Here is a 15,845-nt window from a genome sequence, read left to right on the forward strand (position 1 = left end):
TTTGTTTAAACTGCAAAATTTTCTTAGGTGATCCTACAAGAGGCCTTGCAGGGTATCACATCTACACCTTAGATTCTCCCTTTCAGCATCCAGTCCACGAAAAACATCACTAAATCCATCAGAAAGGGTATCCTTTGCCTCCTTTTCCCCCATCCACCTGGAGAATATTCCTTTCCTAATGAGCAACAATCTTCTTAGTACTTTATTTGGGCATTCACAGGCTTAGTCTTTCCCCAGGACTTCGAACTCACCCTTCTATCAGGATTAATCCTTTGTCAAAACCTACAGCTCCTCCCAAAGTCCCCATTTCCCCTGCAGCTCCTGGGCAGCTCACACTTCTGCTCTCTTTCTACCACACCAACCCTCATTACTTCTAGGACCTCTGCTGTCAGTGAGCCACTACTTCAGCAGCCCCACCAGTCCTAATTTACGCCTCATGCATGAGCTAAAGTTCTTTTTCCAGGGAAAACCCTGTAAGTCCCTCTCTCAAAGGGACTTAAAGCATTTTATAAGCACTGAGTAGGCCTCCCAGCACCTCCATGTTAGAGTAAAACCATCAGTCCCAAACTACCAGTGAAGAAACCAGGAAACCTCTGAAACGAAGGATCTTGAAGGCCAACCAAAGGCTGAAAATGGACCAAATCCCAGTCTTCCGTCCCCTATTTATCCTCACATTCCTACATCTTCACCATCAGGGACAAGTGCTGTACTACCAATTAATTATGACATTAAGTACCAAAAAAAGATAAATTAGAGGATTAAATTATTCACTAACAGAACACATTGCCAACAAGTTCACAGCCAGAAAGAACAAGCCTCAGTAAGCCACCGACTGACGTGTATTAGGTCAGTGGTAATACAATTCAAAATAATCCAAGTTATTTCACTTTTTATCTTTTTTTGTTGTTGCTCCAGAACAGTCTATCACACAAGCTGATATAAGCATACTGAGAAGAGGCCACAATCTAAAACTCTAAAAAAAGTCCTCCAATTTATTGTTCACTTTCAATAGGAAGTATTATTTCTTTGGGCCAGTCACATTACACCTTTTCATTAATGTTGCAGTGATGGTCACAATAGAACCTGCAGACAAAGTGACAGCACTTGGATTACACTGCTTGACTCAGATGTAATGAGGGGAAGGTACTAGAAAGAAATACTCCCGTGAAAATAATGTTTGACCATAACTTCTGAGGAGATGTTGCATCTGTTTTGATACCACTGTTACCTTGGAGCAGCAATTATTTTAGTACTGCTTCAGAGAATTTCTTTCGAGAACATCTCCATATGTCAGTGCAGGAATCTCTCGTTACCACTCGGAGTATTTCCTTACAGCCTTAGCAGTTTAGCATATTCCATTTCAGAAACACCTTGCACTTCTAGAATCCTTTTTGAATCAGCTTCTCAGAGCACTAAATACTGATGCTCACAAATGCCCTTTCAAATGGTTATTGGCCCCATTGAGCAGGTAAACTAAGGTGCTGATTTTCAGGCATTAACTGTATAGGGGTTCCACCAATATCAGCTGTGCTTTCAGTTCATTATTTATTGACCCTGTACATAAATGAAAGTGTCCTTCTTTAGGTTCCAGAGCCCAAAACTTCTGGATACATCTTTTTAAGTAACTGGAAAAACAAACGACACTTGTGTCCATTCCACAACTGACACTGCAATTGTTTGCCAGACTGAAGACACAGTGTAGACAAAAGGCAAGGTCTTATCATCCACAAGGACTTGCTAAACTCTTGTACGCAATTATGACTTCCATTTTTTCATTTAAAAACCACATGAGGAACATTAACTTAATTGCATGGCAATCACTTTAGAATATGATATTTGAAAATTGTGAGTAATAATGTAATTTGCCCAGGCTCTTGAAAGATCCCAGCTGTTTAATAAACACGAAAAACTTACCTGTCAACTAGTGTGACAAGACCTCTTTGCCAGTTTTCCTTTATCCTCTGACATGCGGACTTCTAGTAGTCCACTGGGCTACTAGTGTAAACACAAGAACTGTTAGAAATTAAACCAGGGCAAGCAGCTAAAAGAACTCCAGATAACTGGTTCCAAGCTCATAGTCTATACCCTTGTACTTAACTGCAGTCACCATCTTAGAGAAACATCACTCAGTACTGTTAGAAGAACTTTCAGGAACATCAGGAGCCAGCTCAGACGAAGAGCAAAAAAAAATTCTCACTTTTTCTAACATCTGAGTGAAAGGATCAATACCTGTCCGTTTCTTTCAATAGCCTGTTGCTAAATACTACAGGAAACTTCAACTTATGGTGAATTAAGGAGTATTTCCACAGCTGCCACGTCAATTCAATGTTACAGAAGTCTATGTTTTTCTTATATTTTTTCACAGAGGAATTTTGGTTAGCTAGTCACAATTCATGTTAAGTGGTCTCTTTTTATTAACAGAACATTATATTTACAAGAGGCCTGCACCTAAGTTAATGACAGATCAAGTACCATTGTATGAATTTATGAAACTAAGACATTGTTTCTGAAAGCATGCTACTCAATACCTGTCACTTGACTTTTATTGCCTCGGGAAAAAAAATAGACAAGATACAGCAGGGAATTTTTAGCTCCAAAGTCTTAACTTGGGTTGAAAAAGCTGTATTTAAGGAGACCTCACCCCTTCTTCCGAAACTAAAGCAAGTCCAAACATCTTTTTTGGCCAAAAAAGATAAAGACAACTTTTGCCTGGGAGAAGTCCTGGCATGACATCAAGTTGAAGTAACTTTATACAGTGTTATCTAGCCAGGTTGAAAGCCAGAGATTCTAAAGCCAAAGAGGAATGTATTCCATGTCTAACCTTTGAAAGGTGTTGAAACAGATCCACCCTACTTTTTTCTTTAAACAAAAGAAACTTTTTCCAGGCCTTTGTGGCTCCGGATATGAGAACATTTGTTTACAAGAGGCAGTTTCAACCTTGCAATGTACCACGAAAGCCTACAAGATAAATACCAGAATAAGAAATAATTTGCTTAGCAATAGAATTATCTAAAAATCAAAACAATGGCATAGAAAACGACATCCTTCAACTACATAGCCAAAAGCAACCTATCAAGAACAGATATTTTTCTAATGTCTATACTAGATGCAATTAATTTAACATTAACTATGTTAAAATTGCAACAGAAGTCAAACAGATCATCATCTATCAACTAAAGGCATAAGCCCATCATTTTGCCACAATTTAAGGATTTCCAGATCCTGCAGGTACAGGCCTGCTTCGTGAAGTAACTCCTATAAAAACTACCACCAGAAGGTAAACTCTGCTAACAAGTTAATACCAAAAAGAGCATTAACTACGGCAACTGCCACAAAAATATTAGAACATTCCTAGGACATTAGAGAATGCTCTCCATCTGCTGAGTAGACAGTTGTATAATCTTTCACGAATGTCCATGGGTTACACCGCAACCTCTAACATCCCCCATGAGAAAACTCAAGAACAACAGCCCTGTGGAAAAGACTCATGAAAAAAATCATGGTCACTAGCTCCCAGTCCTTCAAGGGAGGCGGCCTTTTCCCCTTTCAGGCAGTAACACCACAATGGTAAATCAGAGCTTGGAATCTTCATCACCATAGCTGAATACACCCAAAAAAGAGAACTCAATTTTTTATTTTTGCTTTACATTTCCAAGCATCTCCCATTCGATACCATGGTAAACTGAATGCTTAACAAAATGATTCGCTCTTTATAACTTAATGTTTACATCAAAAGGCATTCCAATACAGAGTTCTAAATATGCTATTGTAACAACAATATTGGCGTTTCTACTAAAGACTGACAAAAAGAGCTCAACCCAAAGCTGTAATAAGGTCCAGTATTTTGCAGTTTGCCTAATCAAACATTTTTGGCTTACAAGAACATACACAAAAATCAAAAGAAGAAAAAACTGACTTCTATTTCCAGTTCAGTTGCTGGCTGGCTGAGTGAGAAGTCTCAAGGAAGCCTTTCATTTTCCAATAGTCTTCCTACTGTAAAAGGGGATTATGCTTATTTACTTACCACATAGAAAACTGAGACCTGAAAAGCATACAGTGCTGCAGAGAAAGAACTACAAGTTCCGAAGACTATTATTTCACAGAAAAATAAAGAAAACTGGTTATTTTAAACAAGAAGTTTATTTAAACAACAAGACGCTTTACTTGAAGGGAGAACTATCTAGGATTTTTTTTTTTTTTTTAAGAGTAATTTATCCCTACTTAAGACAGATTGCTCTACATGTAACAGCTACGTACAAAAAAGTTATAAAATTGTCCTTGGTTTTACAATGATAAAAGAAAAACATTGAAATTATCCAATCAAACAAGGTATGCAAGGTTTTTGTTTTTAAACAGTGAGAGCAAAATAACTTACTGGAATATAAAGATAAAAGTAGAAGGAGCATGCCACTAATGGAGCCAGGGGCATTTTCACAGAACCAGTTTGTTTTCCCACCCCATCTCCATTAAATGTTGATCAAAACATACCATTGGCCATTTAGTTAAAAAAAAATATGCATTATGTCTGTGCACATACACCAGTTACTTTATGTACAATAGAAGGAATAGGAAAAAAAAAAATCAGAGAGAGAAGAGAGAAAACTATACTGCAGTAGTCAGATGTGGCTGAACCAAGTCTCATTTTTCTAATTGTGAATGTGTCGCCTGTGGGAGCACAGTTCTGGACAGGAAAGTAGCAGGTTCTTTTTTTTTGTGTGTGTGTGGTTTTTGTTTGTTTTTGTTTTTTGTTTGTTTTTGTTTAGTAAACTCCTCCTGTTTGCTGCTGGAACACATCAATTGTATCTTCATCCTCCATTTCCAACTATAGCAGAAAAAAGAAAAAAGGCTTTCAACTACTATAAGCTGGCTTGTTTTCACATTTCCTATCTTCATGTTTATTTTTTATGAAACTTATCCAGCCCAGCCCCGCTCCCCTCATCATCATCATCACTTTGTGCATTTAACCTACTTCACCGTAATTCAAAAGCAAAGAAATGATGTGGAAAAAAATGCCAGTGGGTAACTTGCCCTAGAATGAATTCTCATATGTAACTTCAGGGTGCATTGTATGACTCCTAATTGTTGCCTACTTTGCCATTGCATCTTCTTTCTCCTATTTAAATCCTCAGTTTACCTTTGAACATTGCCACAATTTCTCTTTGCTGTTGTTGTTCAAATGTGCAAATGACTTCAGCTACAGCACTAAAAAAAGCAGACTATAATTAAAGCCCCTAGCCCGAGCAGGCAGTAAAAGAGCATCAGAAATCACAAAAAATTAAGAACATTTTACATGGTCAACGATGTAACAAACTGCCAGTGAGGAACAGCAGTACTTCATTACTACAATTCTCTTTTTTTCCACTGCAAATTTTGCAGTTGACTTTCCTAGGATGTTAATGTTACCTCCTGACAGAATCTGTGCCAAGACAGAAAAAGTTGCTCCAACTACCATGAATTATATTTCTAAACAGTCTCAATTTCTGCTCCAGGAAATCAAACTGGTCTATGGCATTTAGTGCAGCTATAAATAGACTGATCCTTAGCTTCAGCATAACATGGATGGAGAAAAAAGCACCCCGCTGCCTCAATTCGCAGCATTTTAAGTTAAAAAGTTCCATAGATTGTGACCTGAAGAAGCACATTCATTGGAGCAACCGCTTAGAAAATACAGATCTGCCATAAATCTTCTAAAAACAGGAGTCCTTTTTTCTGTAATGAGTGGTTCTAAAAAGCATAAAAAATTGTAACAGGTTGTTTAAAAGCAGCTACATGGAGCAGTAGATAAAAATAATCAGGAGTCACAGTGAAATACTCTGTTGTTGGAATGGCCTTTGTTCTACCAAATCATTGATGACCCAAACTTTACAACACTAATGTTATGCTACTGAAAATTACTTTCATGCTACAAAATTCAAGTTTACAGTCAGGATTTCTCGTAAGAGCTGGGCAAGCTTTTATAAAAATAAAGCTATTGCTTCATGAAAAACTCAATTCTTACCTTACTAATTCTTATCTCAGAGCTGTGACTCAATAAAGTGACAGTCTTACAAGACTCACCATCTGCTAACATTGTACTTCATCTTCTTATTACTATAGTGATACAGGCTTGTTATTCAAACACAGAAGTCGTGTAATATAATAATTCTAAACTAATTATACCAAAATAGTGGTAAAAGATCAAGTTCTACTATTAGTATGTATAATTACATAAGATTTTCTATGAAACCTAAGCATCAACTCCTGGAGTAAATTCCAAAAACACTTTAGTTTTGCTTCTGTTGTTTACCTGTGCAGGTGTGTCTGTTTCATTAATTGGCTGCCCATCGAACCGGAATCTGATTTGCCTCATTGACAACCCCTGGACAAAGAGAAGCAACACAAAAGAAAGTAAGTCTCGTGTGAAAATACTCACTAGTTTTCTCTTGAACTCATCACTGGAATTGCAGCATGATCGTTAAAAGCCGCCATTCATACTGCATGATACATTTTTCACAGTCCCCTCATGCACTGACTTGAAGGCATTTCACTACAAATCCTTGCAATCTGTTTTGTATTAAAAGTTGCATTGCGTCCAATTACTAAGGAAGCAGCAGTGCCCCACTGACTGGAAGTTAAAATAAAGCAATTCCTAGTACACAAGTCTCACCCCAAAAGCCAAAATGTTTATAGTGCTTTTTAATAATAAGTAATTCACTTAAAGTTAGATGCAGAACTTCGGATAACAAACAGTTATAGTCGATACGCCTTTTCTGATCTTCCCAAAAGCAAAGGTATTCTAAAACATTTCTTCCAGGAAAGCAACCACCATCTATTAGTCTGAAGTAGCACAGAGTAGCCAGTGGTAATTTTTTTTTTTTTTTTGACCTCAAACAAGAAACCAATTGAATGATTTTTTTTTTTTCATACAGAGCTGAAGGGAACTTTCCAAAAAGTTCATCTTCTAAATACCAGAAACTAACTAATGGTGTTTCAAACCAGCATTTCTACCACATACACTCGTCACTCTGCTGACTTTTTCCATCCCTCAGAGGGCCACTACTCCCTCTTGCTGGAGCCAACAGATTGCATAAGATAACTACGTAGCAATAATCCCTTCTTCCTAAGGTTCAAATTCACAAGTTTATGAAATCCGAAGATATTTCAGAGCACGCTACATTCTGCAAAGGAGGGAGGAAGTCTGAGGATACAGCCGGAACTGAGAACTTTCCAGACCTCCTCCTTTCCCAGTTATATCTACTCTTTCTGAGAACACCTAAAGATCCAGGAAACCTGTGTGGTTTTTAAGTAAATCCAATGTATTGCATGGTGCTGCTCTGGCACCTCTGGATTAGAAAAGACCTCGTTTAGCCATGCAAGAGCAGATGTAACACACAAAATCAAACTTAGCGTAGTTCATCAGGCAAAAACCTAATGAAGAATATTATCAGGAGCAAAATTTCTGCTAAGACTTCATAGCTCACAGCAAAATGCCTTCTTCCAGCGTGCCTCAGATTCTGCAACGTTCGCTCAGAACATCGTGTGGTTTAAGAAAGCCATGTGGCTAAGTGTCATGGCAGCAACACATTTTCGCACAGCAACATTTGGCTTGAGCTGTGTTCTCAGACATTGTGTTTCTTAAAATATATATTTCCCATCCCGAAAGCGTTGGTTTTTTTGCAGGTTTTTTGAGAACTTTATGAGCTGGATAACTGCTAACTGAAAAAAATACTGAAAAGCTGTACCTTTGTGACATTAGTATTCACAAAAAAATGCATATATTTAATCATTTTTTCCAACATAAAATAATCATAAATGGTCTTGATCTTCTAAACATATCATTCGAGGTTTAGCCACTGCCATCTTAGGTCTACTACATGCAATACATGATTTTATTCTCGAAAGCTGCTAAATTCTCTGCTATGTACAGCTTCTACCTCTCCAAAATCAAATCTAATGTTCACTGCTTAAGGACTTTAAAACTGGGCATGGAGCATTAGGGACATGGAGCAAAATGCTTTTAAACAAAGTCTGAGAAGTAGGCACCTCTGAAATAAAATGTAAAGACAAGTCCATCTCCAGAAAGAGATCCTTTGGATGCCTAACTACTTAAAAATGTAATCATAAAAAAATATCTCCTATCCTAAAGATCTTTTTTCCTCCTCTATTTAACACTTTCTTTTCTGAGTAGAAACATGAGTGACAAGTTTTAAGATCTTACTTTTGTTTGTATCCAAGTAACTGAACTATTAATGATATTTCTCATATCGCCTTTCCTAAGACTTCACAAATAATTAACCAGGCCTTGGCCTCCCAAAAAGACAGATATAACTGCACTATACGCTTGGAAAAAGAAATACTCAGTGATTTACATAATGTAACAAGTCTATGACAGAGAATGGAAAAAAAGAGCCCACAGCCTCAAACATTCACAAGTTTACCCCCAGAACACTCATACATGAACATACTCACACATTCAGTGAGAGATGATTTTCCCTGTCTTAATTCATATCACTATCCTACTGTGACAAACCAAAAAGGTTTTACCACTGTGTTTGTGAATTAGAATTTGCTTTTCTGTGTGGTGAAACAGTTATGTCAGCATAAAGGTATTCAATTCTGCTTTTATTGTATTTCATAGCATCACTGAATATTTGCCTTAATTTTTTTATCCTGTTTCAAGACCTTATGAATGAAATACTAAACAGAGTTACTTATTTGCAGGTACTTTTAAAACTTGCAGTAACTGTCTGCAGCCTAGCAGGCTGGCTGCAATTGCCACCACACCAGCAAAGTACATTTTTTTTGTCCCTCAGAGGACTAATTTAACATCTAGACCACATGAGAAAAAACAAAGCTCATCATTAAGCATACAAGTTCGCTCCCAAGCTAGACGTTAGAAAAAAACATGAAACATCCACTGATATCCTCATCTTGATACAGCAACATTGAGCTAATAAAATTATAACCCTATGGCCAGACCAGTAAGTTACTCAGTGTTATAAAAATACCTCAGATTATCACTCAACTCTCCTTAAGTTCTTACTGCAGGTTTCTAACCCACCCTTTCCATGCTGAAATTTTGGAGCAGTACAATAACAGTAGCCTCCCAACAGCCTACATCTATAATGCAGATCTCTCGAAGATAACAACGGATCTTTATTTGACCCATTTCCTGTCACAACTCTGTCAGTCCGTTCTAGAACAGATCCCGATAACAATTCGCTATCCACTACACAATTAGTTTCTGTTAAGCCTTTATCATTTTGCATATTTACAGAGGTTTAAGACTTTGCTATCTCTATGGAGATCACCTCTCCCCCAGACACTGGTTCTCCTGATGTTCATACAAGAACCGTACCTGTCGTTCACAATAGGCTTTCATTAGTTTACTAAGTGGTGTATGCCTCTTAATCTTAAACTGCACCACAGACCCATCTTGCCCTGCCACCTTCAGATTAATGTGGTCATTGTTTTCAGTCTTCACTCCTTCCTGTTGAGGAAACAAAAAAAAAAAAAAAACTTTTTAAAAAGGTATGAAACAAGAAGTTAACATTTTATCAAAGTGCAACAGGTCATTAAAAAGGAGGAAATAAAATTATTATAGCTGCTTACCAACTCGAAACTTTGAATTAGGAAATAAAGGTCGTTGCTTTTTATTTGGGAAAAAAATAACAACAAAAACCCCTAGCAATACTAGTTGTCACTCTTGAGAGGGGTTATTATGCAAAGTAGCAATGAACGGTACTACACCGGCAGTTTTACAATAAAGTTTCTTTAAAAAAAGTTATTTCTATCAAGGGCATGGTAATAATCAACACTGCAGCTCCCAGTCGACGGAATAAAAATATTTATGTTATAGTAATATACCAGGAGAAGGCTCTTTCTTGCTCCGTCTCAAACTTTTTCAAGTCTACGAAGGCACTCCTCAAGAAAACTTTCAGACACTTTTAAACGCCTGAAAAAGCAGCAAAGCCTTCCCTTTCAGCGAGCACTCCGCAAAAAGCTCTCCTCCACCAGCACCCCGACTCTCCCGCTTCTATCAGGCGGCAGGATTACAGCCGGGCAGCTCTCCTTCCCAGCTCGCTGCCCGGGCCGGGGGGGAGCAGCCCCGTTTTCGCCCGGTGCCCCCCGGCCCCGGCAGCTTTTGTTTTCTCCGCACGAAGCCAGCCGGGGCCGAGGGGTCCCCGCCATGTGTCACAGCCCCGCACGCCGCGCTCCGGCCCCGGGGCTGCCTCCTGCCTTCCGCTGCTTTCCCTTCAAAACTCCTTTTAAAAAACGTGTAAAAAAATAAATAAAAAATAAGAATTTTAAAGGAATTTAAAAAAAAAAAAAAGAGAGAGAGAGAGAGAAAGCGACCCCGCAGTGGTTTTTTTTGTTTTTTTTTTTTTTTTTGCTAGTTGCGAGTTCTCCCCGTGCGTTTTTTATTTATTTATTTATTTACTTATGTATTTATGTATTTTAGCCCCGAATTCCTGCAGTTGCACACCGAAGCTCCACGCGGCCCCCTCCGGCTTCGTCTCCCCCCCCCCCCCCCCCCCCCCCCCCCCCCCCCAAACCGCCCCCAACCCCCTCAGGGCCGGGCGGGAGCACAAAAGGGGCCGGGAAGGGGCCGCCGGGTGCTGCCCCCCCCCCCCGCCCCGGCCTCGGGGCTGTCGCCACAGGGGATGCTGCGGCCTCGGCGACCCGAAGGGAGCTGGGAGGGACGGAGGGGGGGGGAAGGAGGCCGGATCCGGCCCCGGGAGGACGAAAAGGAGGAGGAGGAGGAGGAGGAGGAGGAAGGCAACGGCAGCAACCGCCTCCGGCCCTGCCTCTCCCCCCGCGGAGGGCGGGAAGCTGCCCGGATTCGCCCCCCTCAGCTCCCCCCTCAGCTCCCCCCCCAGCCCCCGCCGCCCTCCCCGGGGATCCAACGCCCGCCCCGGGAGGCCGCGGCCCCGGCTCCCCTCAGGCGGCGGGGCGGGAAGGCGGCGGCCGGGGGCTGGGGGCGGCAAAATGGCGGGGGGACGGCGGGGCCCCGGCCTCGGGCTGGGCCAGGGCTGGGCGGCCGGGGCCCGGCCTGGCCTCGCCGCCACCGCCGCCTGAGGGGCGAAGTGAGGCGGAGGGGAGGGAGGGGGGGGGGGAGGGAAGGGAGGCGGAGGGGGGCGGGAAGGCGCCGGCCTCACCTTGGGCTTCTCGTCGGCCATGGCGAGTCGGCGGGGTCCGGGCCGCTCCGAGCGCCTCACAAAGGGGGGGGGACGGAGCGAGCGAGCGCGGCGGAGGAGAGAGAGGAGAGGAGAGAGAGAGGGAGGGAGAGAGAGAGAGAGAGAGAGAGGGGAAGGCGGGGGGGGGGAGGGAGCGCGCACGCACAGCCGCGGGGCCGCGCCTTGCCCCGTGCGTGCGCGCGCCCGACGGGGCCGCTCGCCCCCTCCCCCTCCCGCCCGGCGCGGCCCCGCCGCCCATTGGGCCCCGGCGGGCGGGAGCGGGAGGGGGAGGAGGGGGGGGAGGGGGAAGGGGGGGGCGGAGGCTGCTGAGGGGAACGGGAGGGAGGGGGGGGGAAGGGGGGGGGGGAAAAGGAGGGAGCGCGCGCGCGCCCCGGCCGTTACATAACGCGGCGGGAGGCGGGGCGTGCGCGCGCCCCCGGCGGCCGGCCCGCGCTGCGTGCGCGCGCCCCGCCCCGCCCCTCCCCGCTCCGCTCCGCCCGCCGGGCCCGAGCCGTGCGGCGGGCATTGTCCTCCTCAAAATGGCCGCCGGGCCGCCGCGCCCCGTGTGTGTGTGTCCCCCCCCACAGCCCCGTCACAAGCACGCCTCAGGGGAGCCCTCGCCTCCTGCCTCGTGTCCCCCCCTACACACACCGCCCGTGGTTCTTTTGAGGTGGTGGCACGGGGCCCGGCCAGCCCCGGTTGTCCCCTCAGGGGCTGCCCTGAGGTGCCCGACGTTCCTGCCGGGGCCACCACAGCTGAGAAACGCAGCTCAAGTGTAATTAAAGCAGTCGTAGTCAAGGCTGACTTCTTAGGCTCCAAACGGCTAAGAGCGTGATGCAGCGTGTCAAAAATCATAGTAAAATACATCAATAAGAGGAAATGCTACTGATTGTTTCGAATTCACTCCAAAATGATTCAAGTTCGCTCCAACAGAGCGCAGAGGAGGAGGAAGTTCTCAGCGACTCCAGGGACTTCAAAGCGTTTCCAATCGCGCTGCCTCTAAACGGCTCCCGAGCCTTTTCCTATCAACATCACATCTGCCAGCGCCGTTTGTCAACAGCTTCTTGGCGGCACAGAGTGGAAAGGAGCCACCAAAAAGCGGCCCTGGTGAAGGCCACAGGCACGGAGTCCATGGGTGTCTGCTGATTCGCAGCGGTGCCGTGAGGCGCAGTTGGTGCACGTGCTCCGGTCGTGGGGCAGCCGTGGCTGTAGGGTCACACACGCCCTGCTCCTGGAGTGACAAAACCCAGGCCTGCATGTAGCACACCTCCCGCACTGCTTCGGAGGAGTTACAAGATGGGGTTTGTCCAGAATAAACCACTCAAGTAGTGAAACACCAGCTGAAGAGAAGCTGAACTTCCCAGCAGAGCACGGACTTCACTCTTCTCGCTGGGGATTTTGCTCCCCCTTCTCTGCCTTTTGTCACATTAATTCACAACCTGGTACCTCCCTTTCTGAGCGCTGACACCCGGGGAGGCTTTTATTTTTGTGCTTTGTTTTACTGCAGTTGCTTGGAAATCGAAGAAGAGTAACGCCCGCCGAGAACAGGAAGCTGAACGTTTACCAGAGTCCACAGCTAAGAAAATAACACAGCCACAACCCTACCTGAGGCTGCGAAGCTGGCCTCTGCAGCTGCAGAGCCTCCACAGAACAGGGGTGGAAGCTTTGTATGCGAGGCTCCGACATGCTGTAAAATTCTCTCTTTTCTTTTGCAAACAGAAAGCAGAAACCTCAGCTAGAATTTCACAGAACCTTAGTTTTAGTATTTTATTCCTTCTCAAGAGTCTTTATGATTCAGTTATGGAAAAAAAAAATAGAAGCACTGGAAAAGCTTGGTCTGACCCTAGAAGACAACTGAGATGCTGTTTTAAATCGTAACTGCAGCTCAAACCAATGCTCCTTTGAGCAGTACTTTCCAATCATTTTCCTTGATTTATCATCAAAAACTGCCCCAATCAGTCTATTCTGCCCATTTCCCCTGCATTTAATTCCTTGTGGTACTGTTTTTGTATTTATTTAAGATAACTGGGAGGCAAAAAACACCTGAGGCTATAGAAAACAACACGTTTCTGTAGAAATTCCCCTCATGCAGTTTGAGTCTGCTACAATCTCACTTCATCTTTCATTTCAGCTTTGGAGCGCAATGGGCAATGCCATCTGAACTTCCTGGTGTCCACCGCCGTACTTCTATCCACCACTAAGAAGCAGGATAATATGAGCACAAGGAAATAAAGCATCTTAGAACCCGCTCCGTTCTTCTATACTTTGTACACTGCTTTATTAAGCAAGACTCAAATTGTAGTGGGTACTTTACCGAACAAAAGACAAGTGCTATTTCCCAAAGGATTTTAACTTCTATTTATAGAAATGATGCAACATCACAGAGGAGTGGCTGCTGTAAGGAGCCATGTCACAAGACCGATGTTGTTCGATGGGCCTGTTTTAATTTGCTCTTGCTGCTTCTTCTCCCTCACTCTAAGATGTTTGTGTTGCAGGTCCAGGAGGAGGATTTGGGGAATGGCCTTGGGGCCATGGAAGAAATTGCCCAAGGGCGGAGAGCACCATGAAAGAGCTGAATGCAGGAATGAAGCTAAGTGGGACAAACATTAAGGCCAGCATCACAAAGAGAACAAATTTGCTTAAAAGGAGACATAAAAATAAGCTATATCTTATGAAATATATGGGATTTCTCTACGACTGCAGAAGTTATACATGCTCTGAGAAGCTGAAAACTGTTTCTGCTATACCACCATTGGTCTTGCCACCAATTACACAGATTCCCTAATCACAGATCAGGTTTCTACAACCCTTGCATTTATATGGCTTTTCTTCTTTCAGAGCAACAGAGGAAACTCACATTATGCGGGAGATCCAGTTGAGCTAACAATAAACAGAGTGCTAAAAAATGCAAAGATAACTGGCTAGACAGTGGCACTCAGAGCAAGCGGCAGGGGAGAGGCCACACTGGGAACTACAAAGAGCCCAGTCCTGCAGGGTCCAGGCTGCAGCAGAGGGGGGGCAAAGGCGAAGCTTTTTGTCTCTCACAGCTCCTCCTTCCTAATGTACAGAATTGAAGAGAAGTGAATGGGGAAGCATCACAGTGAGAATTCCATGGAAATTCCAACTCTGGGAACAAAAAAATCCACGTTTCCTAAATATTTCCACGCCTTTGTTTTATTTTTGCACAGCAGTTTTATAAGGAAAAAATACGACCTATCTAGATTTTGCAGAGCACTCAGGCTTAATTCTCCACCCTCTTCTGAAGAGGGCAGGGATGTTTACATTCCCTTCCGCACCAAGACATTAAGATTTTTAAGACATTAAAACAGCTACAAGCACAGGGTATGTGCTACCATACACTAGCAATTGTAGGCCTACAAAGGCAACTCCAGCCTCTTCAAAACCGTGTATTACCTTACAATTAGTTCAATGCAAGAACAGGAAGCTAACAGTTACCTGAAGTGTAAGAGAACAGAGCTAAAGCTCCCTTCTCAGCCTGACCTCTGAAGGGCTAAGTGGCTTATTCAGGTTTTGCTCTTCATTAATACTAGTTCAGCATTGGGAATAGAAATAAATATTTTGCCTGCGGCACTGCCTGTTCTGTGCCTTCCTTGTTCCTGATACTGATCTTTCTCTCCTTTTCCCAAGTCATGAATTAGCTTTCAAACATTTTATTTTGCAACTTAGTACTCCCTTCCTCAACAGGCCTTGAGGTTTTTTGCTGTTTCCCTGTCCTCCCAGAAAACAGTTAACAGTTTCTTTTTGCCTTTGCCTTCCTGGGCTGTATCCAGAGCCCGAACTCTAGATTCTTTCTGAGCAATATGAAGTTCCATGCTGACATTCTGGTAGCCAATTCTGATGAATTACACAGACTGGACAGGCACAGAAAGCTTTTAGACAAGGAGTGCAGGCAGGTCTCCCTTCCAGATACACGCAGGCATCCAGCCAACCTTCCAAGGAGGATTAAGAGATTTCAAAGTAAAATTCACGTTTCCAGGATGACTTCCCCAGGAACCAGCCACTTTGTCAGTTCAAGAGCATTAGAAGCTGCAAACAGAACAAGCCACTTGCATTTTTAGTTAGTGAGCAAAGTGGACTGCATCTACCAAACGGAAAGCAGGAAAGGATCAAAGAGCTACAGCTCCTGGAGCAGTTTTTATTGTCTCTTTGCATAGGACAGGATCCTGGAGCATGAGAGGACACCATCCCACTCCTTGACCATCAACATTTCTTTCTCCATACTGACGGAGAGAAAAATAAGATTGGTGAGACTGATGGGCATTCTCTGGTGTTGTCAGTCCTTGCAATACAGTTGGTAAAGGCTGACCAGCACCTGCCTTGTGGCTTCCCATCCCTGTGGGAAGGGCTGTGGTGCCCCACAGAGTGGTTTGCAGAGACAAGCATTAAGTTTGGAAAAAGCAAGCAAGAGAAACCCACACAACACAGTCACTTGGAAGAACACGGTGATGCTCCAGGCACCCAAGTGTCCCTAGGAAAGCCCCTGGTGGCAAGTTCTGCCATCACAGTTGACATTCCCATGGAGAGAATTCCTTTGCTTCACGACAGGGAAAACAAATAGCAACTCCCATCCTTCTCACAAGGATCTCACTTGGTAGGCAAGCCTCACATTTCCATGAAAGGAGTGAGCCAACTCTGCAGTAGTTTTGCATTTGAGTGCATTGCTACCTT

General features: G+C 43.6%; 1 protein-coding gene across 1 annotated transcript; it reads right to left on the minus strand.

Annotated features, from left to right (window-relative positions):
- Nucleotides 1-3,615: 3,615 nt before the first annotated feature.
- Nucleotides 3,616-11,255, minus strand: SUMO2 (small ubiquitin like modifier 2). Its single transcript, XM_032199695.1, has 4 exons — nt 11,139-11,255; nt 9,338-9,469; nt 6,287-6,358; nt 3,616-4,822 (listed from the first exon to the last, which is right to left on the minus strand). The coding sequence occupies exons 1-4, from the start codon at nt 11,157-11,159 to the stop codon at nt 4,760-4,762; spliced, it is 288 nt and encodes a 95-aa protein (XP_032055586.1). The 5' UTR covers nt 11,160-11,255; the 3' UTR covers nt 3,616-4,759.
- Between the last annotated feature and the right edge of the window lie 4,590 nt (nt 11,256-15,845).

Source organism: Aythya fuligula, chromosome 18, assembly GCF_009819795.1.
Source record: "Aythya fuligula isolate bAytFul2 chromosome 18, bAytFul2.pri, whole genome shotgun sequence".
NCBI lineage: Eukaryota > Metazoa > Chordata > Aves > Anseriformes > Anatidae > Aythya > Aythya fuligula.

What these genes read in the sequence shown, in the direction of transcription:
- SUMO2 (XM_032199695.1), bottom strand. Translation starts at nt 11,159, where the DNA reads ATGGCCGACGAGAAGCCCAAG. An exon ending in AAGCCTATTGTGAACGACAG is followed by an intron (nt 6,359 to 9,337) that starts GTACGGTTCTTG and finishes CTCTTTGTCCAG; the next exon opens with GGGTTGTCAATGAGGCAAAT. An exon ending in AAACAGACACACCTGCACAG is followed by an intron (nt 4,823 to 6,286) that starts GTAAACAACAGA and finishes TTTCTGCTATAG; the next exon opens with TTGGAAATGGAGGATGAAGA.